Source organism: Rhagoletis zephyria, unplaced genomic scaffold (genome assembly GCF_001687245.7).
Source record: "Rhagoletis zephyria isolate East Lansing unplaced genomic scaffold, Rhagoletis_zephyria_1.1 Rzeph_scaffold_01792, whole genome shotgun sequence".
In the NCBI taxonomy this organism is placed as follows: Eukaryota; Metazoa; Arthropoda; class Insecta; order Diptera; family Tephritidae; genus Rhagoletis; species Rhagoletis zephyria.
The window spans coordinates 89,003-100,962 of record NW_016158876.1 but is presented as its reverse complement, the minus strand read 5'-3'; the positions used below and the strand labels follow the sequence as shown (position 1 = coordinate 100,962).

At 42.0% G+C, this 11,960-nt stretch overlaps 1 protein-coding gene across 4 annotated transcripts in view; it reads right to left on the bottom strand.

Moving 5' to 3' along the window:
• Window positions 1-285: 285 nt before the first annotated feature.
• Window positions 286-11,960, bottom strand: part of robo3 (roundabout 3) — an 83,196-nt gene continuing 71,521 nt past the window's right edge. For 3 of the 4 annotated variants that reach the window (XM_017619124.1, XM_017619125.1, XM_017619126.1), the window contains exons 13-14: window positions 2,775-3,096; window positions 286-2,569 (exon numbers count right to left, since the gene is read on the bottom strand). In XM_017619124.1, the coding sequence (XP_017474613.1) occupies window positions 935-2,569; window positions 2,775-3,096 (1,957 nt within the window). In that variant the 3' untranslated portion in view covers window positions 286-934. Of the gene's footprint in view, window positions 2,570-2,707; window positions 3,097-11,960 lie in introns of all 4 variants that reach the window. The other variant, XM_017619127.1, reaches the window with a different exon arrangement.

Genomic DNA, 11,960 nt, shown 5'->3' with positions numbered 1-11,960 from the left:
GCACTTACCTGTAACAACAAGCGCTGAAGTATGTAAAGAAACAGCTTTAACCAAAGGTATCGCTCAAATATACTAAGTAGATAATCGTAGACTGACGATATGAGGACTCTGTTCGGTTCCAAGGGCTCAAGCTTAATAACAAAGAAGTTTCGAAGCAAATGTCAAAAGTATGAACAGCTATGTAAATCCCTTAACTAGATCCAAGGATACATTGAAATATGAAGACGAATAATGTTTGCACATTAACAAGATCTTTTTGTTTAGGTTGGTAGCATTTGGGAGTTTAGCTTTGTCGAGTGAAAAACTGTTAGAAATTTCGCCTTTAGGCTATTGAGGTGTATAGAATCTTACGCTACAAATTGTATTACAAAAATCCTTGGGATATTATTTCGTTATTTATTAGCTATTAGAAAACATCAATTCTTTGAATATGCTGAAAATCACGTTTCTTAATTTTTCATGAGTTTTCTCATTGCTTCCACTCGATCGACGAATTTAGCCGTTGCCTTATGCGTAAGAATATTCTATAAAGTACGTACATATATCTTCCATAAATTATGTTACCTTTGAATCTCTGCATATAACGATTTTAACACCAAAACACCATGAAGTATCTATATTCAGCTATACATACCCAGCATACTGTTCTTCTTTAGTGTTTAGATAAGTCGTTATTCTGTACGTATTCTTTGCTTTGCCTGGGCTAGTCACTACATATTTTTCACTAAATATAATATTTTGCATATTTGTATGGTACAGTAAACTCTCTTAGCAGTTAATTACTTAACGTAGTTTACCTTTCGGTTGCTTAATACTCCAATCTTATTAGCACTACGATAGTTTCCCAGTGACTCGCTATCTGCCTAGAAAAGCAAGCGCTACTTACCAAAGTACTTTTTCATGAGCCGAGTGAGAATTACAATTAATTGAGACCTTATACCCTATCGCTTGGTCCGAAGCTACTAAAATATGTTGTTGCTGTAGCAGTTATGCTTTGCTGCGCTTGCGCTTGAGCTTGCGGGTGTGTGGGTGTGCTGTTGGCGGCTGTGACTGTGACTGTGAGTGCTTGGGTTTCGGTTTGGTGGTGGGCGGCGGGCGTACTACTATAATTACTACTAATAATATTCTTAGCGGCGCTACTCTTCTGCGGCGAGGCGCTATATGCATTCAAGCAACTATCCGAGCTTTTCTGAGCTACGCCTGCCAAACTACTACTATTCATATTACAACTATTATTGCTAGCATTAAAATTACTATTATGACTTGCAGTTGAATGCTGTTGTTTTTCTAGCTGTTGCTGTGATTTATCACCTGATGTTAGCGATTGCTGTTGCTGCTGCTGCTGCTGCTTGTAGGACTGATATGCATCCGAGGATACGGCCGACCATGAGCCATCTTTCGCCTTCACATACAAATGTTGCTTACTTGGCTGCTTGCTGCCAAAGCTGTGATTGTAGTTTGTCTGTTGCTGATGCTGGGATTGGTGGGTTGGTTGTGGGTGGCTGATGTGTGAGTGTGCAAGCGACTGCTTCTCGGTGGCTATGGAGGCGCTGGAAGTCCAATCGTTAAGCAGTTGATTCGTTGATGTGCTAAGTACAGCGCCAAAGTCGTTGGCCGCAGCGCAGCTGCTGTTAGTGTAGTCAACACCGCCGCCGCCGCCCCCTGCCAGTTCGCCATCATCGCCGCCTGTGAGAAAATCAAAGTGTGCGGCGCTGCTCTTTGCGGTGCTTAGCGATAACACATTGCCGCCGCCGCTGCCGCCACCTCCACCGCCACCAATGTGGTTGATAAGCAGCTGTGATTTATTGTTGCTGGCGCCTACATTGCCGCTACCATAGTGATTGCCAAAGTTAATGTTATTTTCGCTTTTGAATATTTTCGGATGTCGTTGGCGACGCAAAGTGCCCGCGCCACCACCGTTTACCATCTGCGCGGCCAAAGTGGTGTTGGCAAAGGCGCCAAGTCCTTGGCGTAGCGCATTGCTGGCGGCTAGTAGCTGCTGTTGTTGCTGCTGCTGTTGTTGTAATTGGCGTTGATTAGCGCTAGCGGTGACATTGCTGCTATTGGCGATGGGGGCGTTGCTGTTGAAGGGATTCAGGCGCGGCATAAGCGCTGTCGGTTTTGTCGACGCGCCAATACTATCACTGCCCGCGGAGCTGGATGCGGTTGCGCCAGACGAGGCGGACGAGCCATTTGTGGGTGTGGGCGAGATGCGACTTTGGTTGCTCATGAGATCCAGTTTATTTTCGGTAATGTTGATTTTTTGTTGACTGCCAGCGCAGCTGCCGCCATAGAGACTTTTCGCGTCGAGCGCATTGGAGAGTGAAACTTTCTTGTTGTTGACGCTGCGCGCTGGTGAGGCGCTCAAAATTGCCGTAGAAGCGGTGGAGGCGGTCATTTTGTCATTGAAGGGATTGGCCGCAGCCAAATCGATGAGTCCAGCGTAGTGGGCGCTAGGTGGCGCTGAATACATGCCAGTAGCGCGATAGTCATCGTGCTTGCTGTGTGCTGGACTATTGTTATTGTTGTTGCTGCCACTGTTGCCGGTATTGTTTAGTTGGCGTGTTGCCTTGCCATTGGCNGGAAGCGGTGGAGGCGGTCATTTTGTCATTGAAGGGATTGGCCGCAGCCAAATCGATTAGTCCGGCATAGTGGGCGCTAGGTGGCGCAGAATACATGCCAGCAGCGCGATAGTCATCGTGCTTGCTGTGTGCTGGACTATTGTTATTGTTGTTACTGCCACTGTTGCCGGTATTGTTTAGTTGGCGTGTTGCCTTGCCATTGGCCGATGCCGGTGGCAATGGTATCGTTTTCATCGTCGTCGTCGTCGTGGTGGTGGCGGCAGTGCCGGTGATGCCATAGCGATTCTGATAGAGTTTGGCATTTGCCACCAAATTTGTTGTTGCATACGCGCCACAGCTGTCATAGAGCGCATTGCCAGCGAGCGCTGGCATATTGTTGCCATTACCACCGGATGTTTGCTGCAGTATGGCATGTGCATTTCCGTTTGGCGTTACGTGTGCCAGCGCGCCGTTCGGCGATTTGAATGTTGAACATGCAACCTCTGCATAATCGGGCATGTTAAGCGGTGTTAGGCTGTAGGAAGAGAAGAACAAATGGGGGAAAAAAAGAGTTTCAGTTAGCTAAGGCTTGATCAAGTGGATAGAGCTGGGTTAAGCGTTTGCATGCGTGTTGGTGTTTTTGATGGAGTTTTTGTTTTCATTGCTGTTCTCGCTGTTATTTCCTGACAGACGAGTGAATATTTCCATTTGAACGGAAATGCATAATACAAATATAGCTACATACATACATTACACCACTTTATGTTACCCACCCACCTACGCGCGCGCGCGCTAAATTTTGAAAAGGAGCGTGCATGCCTTACCACAACACTAGCTATAAGTTCATGCAACAACGCCCGCAAAACGCGACATATTGCAACATAACGTTGCATGTTCAATTCATATGCAGCTACTTCAATTGTTTTGTTGCATGTCGTTGTGGCATTTCGTTCATTTTTTTTCCTCTCCCACATTCCGATTTTTCGACCGGAGTTATAGTCGCTTGCATGTCGCAACTGGTTGGGGGTTTTGTTGTTACCGGAAATTGTTGTTGTTTTTTGGCAAAATGATTGAGTATTTATGAGCGTTGTTTGGTCTGGTCATGCAAAGTTACACTCACACAATTGCACCTACAATTGCTTTTGCATTCTCTTAATCAGCACATTAAGTCGCTGGTCCTCCTCCTACAGTGGCAGTGGAACAGCTGCTCGTTAGCGTCGTCTGTACAGGCGTCTATGGTCAGTGGTTTTATTGCAATGCATGCAGAGAAGGGTAGGGTTGGTAGCTATGCATGCGCGCGGAAACGAAAAGCGCCATGGCAGGAAAGAGGTAAAATAAATCGCGTTAAATGAAGACATTTAATAGAATAAATTCACGCTAATTGAATTTCTCAATAAAAAGTTTATACTATGTTAGTGCTGTGTTTTAGAATTCCGAATTTCAATTCAAATTGTCTTAAGGCCGAGAGAGCTGAGACACTGAAGTAAATCAGAAGCCTGATCACTAGCGAGCGCTGAGGCTTTGCAAACGCAAGGAGCTCGTTTGATAGCCAACTCCTGGCCAAAAGGATCTGCCAATTTCTCATGTGCTAGCTTTAGCCCAGTGCTCGCTGAGCTTACAGGAGACCCAAACGCTCAGGAGTATACCGCAGGAGGACAGATGCATTCCTAGTTGCTCCCTGTCGGGCGATAAGATTTCAAGGGTGTCTTTCATTGCCAGGTCATCAGCTACGCAGTTTCGTGCGATGTCACTGTGACCCTGAACCCCAACTAGCGTTATAAAGAAGTACTTCGACGCGATTCTTTGGCATTCCCTTACCGATCTAGAGTACACCAACATAGCGTTTAGGGCCCTGATGGCCGCCTGACTATCCAAGTATATGCTAACCTCCCTAAGTGAAGTAACACTCTTTAGGAGCGAGTCTACCGCTTCCTTGATGACAGCTGTTTCCATCTAAAAGACACCGCAGAAGTCCTGAAGCCTGGACAATGCAAAATTCTCGACAGAAGACCCCTCCACCAACCCTGCCAACCAAGAGTGTACCGCAGCAGGATGGAAGCATTGCTAGTTGCTGCATATCAGTTGATAAGGTTTCAAATTATCTTTCTTTGCCCTGGCCAACCCTCCTCAATGTTTTGATCCACCGGTGAAGAAGTTTACCGCTCCCTTTTTCCAGTGAGCCCTCCCACCCAGTCCTCTCTTGAAGGAATGCAGATAGAGAAGGAGCTGATGAGAGCCATTTGGGGGGCGTGGTAATCTATCTTTTTAGGGACGAAGTCAAAGACCCCCAGTGAGTGTAGGATTCCTCTATATACTTTACTAATTTGTCCACTATCCACCCACCTGCTCTTGCAATAAGCCTGTTCAGTTCTCGAAAGACAGTAATGAAGAATCTCGTTTCTTATGTGCAGGCCTTCGGGATCAACCCTCCAGGCCTTTGAGATGTAGCCGACAACATCTCTAGACGACATCTCTAGAGCCTTTTGCAGGTATGCTGCTCGGTCGCCGGCACCCTGAATGGTTCGAACGAATTTATCGCCCAGGCCATGTCGGAGAGGGAGATAGAACTCCCTGCGCTGCCCCAAAAGAGATTTCTCCTAGGAGAGGTTGCAAGAAAAATTAGCATCATCCGATGTCCTGCCTCGTCACCCAAGTACCGCAAGGGTGTGGGATTGCTCGTGAGTTTTCCATGACTCCCTCTCCGATGTTCCAATTTCGGACTTTCTTACCCCCAATCCGACTTAATAAAGTCTTCAGTCAAATAACTAGCCAAGTTCTTGACCTAAAGAAAAGGTAATTTCAATGGCCGATTCAAAAGCTCCCTATCCCAGCACATTCTCAATACATTTTCATTTCATATAGGGCATTTTTTAACCGAGTTCTGAGATAGGGCGTTCTGCAACCAAATTATGAGATAAAGTGTTTTTCAATGAAATTATGAAGTAGGGCGTTCTTGAAAAGTTTTCTGATATACAGCGTTTCCGAACTACCGAGATATGTAGGTCGATCTTCCACTCAGGTGTCGGGGATTAGTATTCCAGCCATTTCTTTTAGTTGTATTCGCTCTATGCTGGAAAACAGAATTATTCAAGGGAAAAGCGGAGAAGTCTAGTAACTACATAAATATGTGAGCAGAGGCACTCCACAGGGAGGTGTACACTCCCTACTCCTGTCAGTGGCGGCGTTCAGCGGGATTTTGTTGGAACTCAATAAGGGAGAGGTTAAAGTGGTTGCATATGGTGCATATGGAATCCTAGAGGAGGCACTAGTTAAACTACACGCATGGGCTAAAAGTAGCAGCCCTAAAGTTAACCCAAGCAAAACTGATTTATTACGATGTACAAATAGAAATGAGATACCCCAATTTAGACTTACATCCATAGGCGGAAAGATTGCTGTCGATATGGTATCGTAGCACAGGTTCTGCTTTTCAGTCGTTTCAACTTAAACTAAGAACTTTTATTTTACAACTGGTGTTTTTGCTTTGTAACCCTATTTGTGCAATGAGCAACAAAAAAGTTCTCATCAGGCACCGCGAAGCAAGCTAGTCATTTGCTAGTTACTANAACAAAGGTTCGGAATTCGAAGCACTGCTGTGCATAGAGTGGGAATGAAGTTGGAGTGCAAAACGTTGGCATATTAAAAAAAAAATGTTCAATGTTAATGGCTTTGATGGCAATAAATTTTACTGCGAAGCACACGTTTCAAATGTAAAGCGGATGTAATGAAATTTCCTAGTGAAAATATGGTTGATGCACAGGAAATGAACTGCGCGAGTGTCAAGGATGGAGGGAGAAGCCCAAGAGGAGCAGCACAACAAGCGGTGGTTAAGTGAAGAGAGGGAAACAATAATTGCGTAATAAAGTAAATAAATGCGTAAAGCGGCCACAAGTAAACACTGAAAAACAACAGCTATAAAAACAGCAAATAAATGCAGCAACATGGGTGTTGCCTATCAAGTGCGTCACGATTGCAATACTGCGGCGTACGCCTCCCCCTTTGTTGCCGCTCGCTTTTTTTTTTATTTTTACTTTTATTTGCTACATTAAATTTTAAGCAACACAAAAAAGGCATACGCAATGTGAAGAACCCTCCCCCTTCCCCTTCTTGAGAGGAGTTGCTGTCGTGCGTGAAGGGGGACGTATGTAGTTAAGTAGGTGGAGTAGGGTTACTACCCATTTCGGTGAAATTCATTAAGCGCAGCCAAAGGTGGGTTGGACGCCATGCAAATAAGCAAACAGCGGCGCAGGCAGGAAAAAAACAATACAACAACGCCGACAGACAGTTTGATAGACAAACCCAAAATGAATACAGTTAACCTCTCAGCAGCAAGGAGTAGAGGAAGCGATAACGAAATATTAAAATTTTTTTTTGTTTTACCATTGCCAATGTTGCTATTGCTGTTGCTATGACTGGCAGCTGTTGTTTACCCCATTGCTGTTTTTCTTTTAACTGTTTCTGCTCCGCTGACAGCTTGCAGCGGTGGGTGGGCATTGAACACGTGGCTGCCGTTCTCACTCCACTCCACGCCATGGAGTTTTGTGGGCCAGCTCTTGTTTTTCTTTAACCAAATAAGCCAACCGGCGGCATTCTAATTTTTTGGCTATTCTTTCGTGCGTTTTCTTCGGCACTTTTCCAAAATGCACTCAAGTGTAACACTTTAATGGCTTAGCAGACTTAGCAGAGTTGGTGGTTGCCACTAGCGAATGATGGTTTTTAATTATACGAATTTCTTCAGAATTAAGTATGTAGTGTACTTTTATGGAAAGGAGGCCCACTTGGAAATGATACTTTTTTTTTTTGGGGGAGTGGGAGTCAAGTAATTTTTGAATGCATAATTTGAGGTTCAGTATCAGCCTGCTTTGTTGTGAGTAATAAGTGCAGCTCAATGGTAAATGAGCAGGTTTTACTTAGCCTCCAGTACTGTTGGGGTCAATTGCTACTTTTGGATCGCTACTGCACCGACTCCTAGGTAAAAGCTACTCTATAAAGCCGTGGTATAGTCGAACCAGTCGAAAATAGAATTGCGAAAAACTACGACAGCGGGCGTCCATAAATCTACCTTAGTAACACCTGGTAGTACTGAGAAAACCGATAGTTACTATCGCCTAGGACATTTTCATGTAAAAATAATCGCTGAAATACAAGGAAAGTAGTCGGTCGGCAATCGACGAAGTATACTTGGTAGCTACCGATTTATCAGTCCTGTAATCGCTCCCCTCTACTGCAGGGTAGCTACGAAATGATTAGCTGGTTACGCTTAAAAATCCACAACGGGGGTGTTTCAAGGCTCGAGCAATCCTAGGGACTTTAGTGCCAACTAGAAATAGATACAAAATGCGAATTCCCTAGGTAAACTTTGGAAGGTGTCCTTTCAGATCTACCAGTCTGATGTGTCAGGAAAGGAACTGAGTACCAGACAACTGCGTTATCTAAAAATTAAGATGTGATCCATTGTATCAGTTGTTGAAAATACATGATAGCTGGTAGATATGGACATTCACATGAGGCAGTGCTACACACTTTCTTCGTTAACTCTTAGTTATCAGCGGCGGCAAGCTCTTTTACATGGGAACTCCATTATCGCTATATGTTTGCCTATATATCCTTGGCCTATTAAGCAGGTCTACTCAGGCCAGAGTTTCTTTTGAAAGTCTGTATATCCAACCACGGATTCCTTCAAGTATGCCCCGGCCTTCGCCAATTCATTCACCATCTCATTGGCGTCAATAATTCTATGGCCAGTAACCCAGATAATAGAGGCGGTCATTGACGCAGATATTGAGCAAAATTCTATTTTGCTCTTCTGGAAAATCTGAGGTTCAGTAACCGGTGATGCTAATGCTAACAGGGCCGCTTACCTTCTCCTAGAACCTAACAAGCTTAAAACTTTCGCTTGGATGCTTGGACTATTCCGTAGAGGGATGGATAATGAGACGCCTGTCCCCAAACTGCATTCCATCTTTGAACCGTCGGTGTAGATGAATCTCACTTTTATGTTATTGAAGCTATGGTTAGATACCATATATTTGGTCTTTTGTCGTGATAGTATTTCGGTTAATTTAGACCTGCAACTCTGCCCAGCCGCCATAATAAGAAGCGCTTTTAATTAAACACTTTTCGGCAGTACTTCTTCAATAGGCATCACAAAATCTTCCAATAGACCTGTTACTCGAAGGCCAACACGAAGGCTATTTTCCAAAGCAATAGAAAAGAAAAAGAAAGGAAACAGTCGCGGTAGACATGACAGTGCGTCTGTAAAGCTAAATTTGTAATGCAAGTTATTCTTTAGGCCTGCCCTTGTATGTCTTCAAATAATCCTGATTCTCTGTCAAACTCTAATGGCATTTCGATAAAGCTAATTAAGTTATCGAAGAAGTGGTTTTCTAGAAATTTGAGACAAAGACTTCGGAGTACGGACGAAGTGCCCAATAGATTTTATGTCTCTTCCTCAATTATTTCAGCTTTCACGGACGTCGATATGCAGGACTTCGGATTTGGGGTGGAATCGTAAGGGGGGCCATACGCTTTGACCCACTCTACCCTCTAACCGGACAATTCTGACAACTGTCTTTCAATTCACCACGATCTTTTGAAAGAAAAAAATCTTCCGTATGACAATTGTCAATTCTTGCAACTATCTGAAAACCTCTTTATTGTCTTTCGAAAAACTAACTGAACATCTGCTATTGCGGAGTTCTTACAAAAAAAAAAATAATAAATTCAAAAAAATTATAAGATATTAAAAATTAAATTAAATAAAAAAAGTAAGTATATTTTTAAAAAATAGAACCAGAAAATTAAAGAAAATTAAATTAACAAAGGAATGACAGACTTAATTTAAAAAAAAAGAAAAAATAAATTAAATAAATTTCCAAAAAGTAAGAGAAATTAAAAAAAAAAAATTTTATTTAAAAAAAAAAAAATAACTTAACTGACAAAAATATTAATAAATCAAAGAAATAAAATAAGTTAATAAAACTCAAATGAGATTAAAAAATATTCCTTTTAAAACAATAACAACGAAACCATTAAAGAAAATTAAACTAAAAAGAAAAGAAATACATAAAATAAATTTTTAAATTTAGTTAAAAACATCTTCGATAAACTAATATCGGTATAAAGCTCATTTTGCAAAATTCCATAATAATGCTACTTCTTTTCAAGTGATTGTGGTTAGTATCAATTTTGTGTAAATTAGCGTCCTTAAATTTCGAAATATCGAAGTTTCAACCATTTCTGAAATTTACCGTTATATAAAAAGTGGGCGTAATTTTAGTCAGCTTTCAATAATTTTCAGCGTTTTGCTTTTGTGTGGCAAGCACAATAATCATACCGAGTTTGGTACATATGTATATGTGATCATAAGTAGGCGGTGCCACGTCCATTTTCCAAAATTTTATCATAATCGTATTTTGTGCCAAAGAGCTATTGCAAACATCGAATTTGAATAAATTAGCTTCGGTATTTACTGATTTATCGAAGATTTCGTATTCATCCGAATTAACGTTATATTTGATGTGGGCGTGGTTATTATCTGATTTTAAAAGTTTTCAGCCATTTCATATCTTATTCCAAGGCTAACAATCGTACCAAGTTTGGGGGAAATTGGTGCAGCGGTTACCGAGATATAGACATGTTATCAATCAATCCAAAAATTTACAAAATTCTTATTTTTCGTCTAAAAATCATTGCAAATATCAATTTTGAGTGAATAGGCTTAAGTAGTTACTAAAATATCGTAGTTTTCGTATTTCTGAAATCTACCGTTATATGACAGGTAGGAGTGGTTATTGTCTGATTTTGCCCATGAGCTTGTTTGAGCTTTTTGTTGTTTGTTTGAGCTTGTTTTTTAAGACTTTTGTGCTAAAATAACTATCAAACTGCCTTGCCATCTATCTTTCATTTATCGTACGAAAGACTTTTTACAATCTTAGCCAGAACTTCCCTGTTAATCTATCTTAGATCCCATGCTCCTGCACTTGTCTACACCTCAAGTGGACCCTGATAGCAGTTGAACTATCTATAACAAAAGTGAGTTTTAATGGAGATGTAAGGCATCTCAGCCTGCCAGTAGCTGCAGTAGTCTGGGAGTCTATAGGCCTCTCTCAAAGTCGGCTGTTAAGAAAAACACCATACCCTGTTCCAATGTCCATTTTGGACCCAGCTGCGAGCTTCGAGGTCTCCTGTGCCCAACACTGGTTAAGAACGGTATGGAGTATCCAGTAAACTTTGGAACTAGGGGAGATTATAACAAACTTGTTACTTTATCATGGAGATCAACCCGGTTTAATTGTATGCACATCGTTTCGAGATCGGTTCAGGATTTTTTGGGATCATTTTGGGACCTATTCGGGACCATTTCCGGCCTAGTTCTGGACTATGGGAGTAATATTTTGGGACTAGTGCTGGACCCTCTCCAGACAAGTACAAGAATATTTCAGATACATTTCGGAACCAGTTCGGCATCATTTCGTAGTATATTTATGTAAGTAACTAAGCCGCCTGATGCTTTACCAATTCGTACACATTTGTTTGCGTGGCACCAACGCCTTTTTCATTTTTTAACTTTTGCGGACCACTAAAATCTTTTTCAAGTACTTAAAGTGCACATTTCTTAGTTGTGCAACATTAGCATTTAAATAGTTAAGAAATACAGAAAACAAAACCATAAAAACGATAACTTTAACCAAAACGCAATAACATTTAGTTTTATCGCTTGCATTGGAAACTTTTCAAAAGCTTATCAGCGAGAACTAACTTTCAAAGTTCCGGCAAGCGATAGTTAATGAAAAGAAAGAATAAAAAAAAGAATAATACAAAAGAAGTTAAGGAAAAACAAGTTGCGAAGTATAAAAACCGTAGCGCAACAACCAGCTAGGGGAACGCTACGAACTCTGGTAAGCCACAAATGCAAATTGGAAAGCAGCAATTAAACGGCAAAAGTCTGAAGAGTTGCAGAGAGTGGGAGAATGTTTGTGGGTGAATATGAGAACGCAAGTAGTCGTGGGTCGGTCGGCCAACTACAATCAGTTATTTCCTTATTAGATAATTAGCAACACGCACATTTCGTGGTATGGGCTTGCGCTAGGGGGCGCCTAAGCGTGTAGCCTACACTTTTTCTTTCATTATTGCCTAAACAACAGATAACTAATTTGCTGGTTACTTTTGGGCTGGGTAAGGGGCAACTTTGACGTTCCGCCGTGCAGCGATTGCTAAACTTTGCTTACACAGTTCGCGCTTATAATGGCGTCGAAGTGTATTTGTGCTTGCAAGCTTGTGCCNCGGCTTGCGCTAGGGGGCGCCTAAGCGTGTAGCCTACACTTTTTCTTTCATTGTTGCCTAAACAACAGATAACTAATTTGCTGGTTACTTTTGGGCTGGGTAAGGGGCAACTTT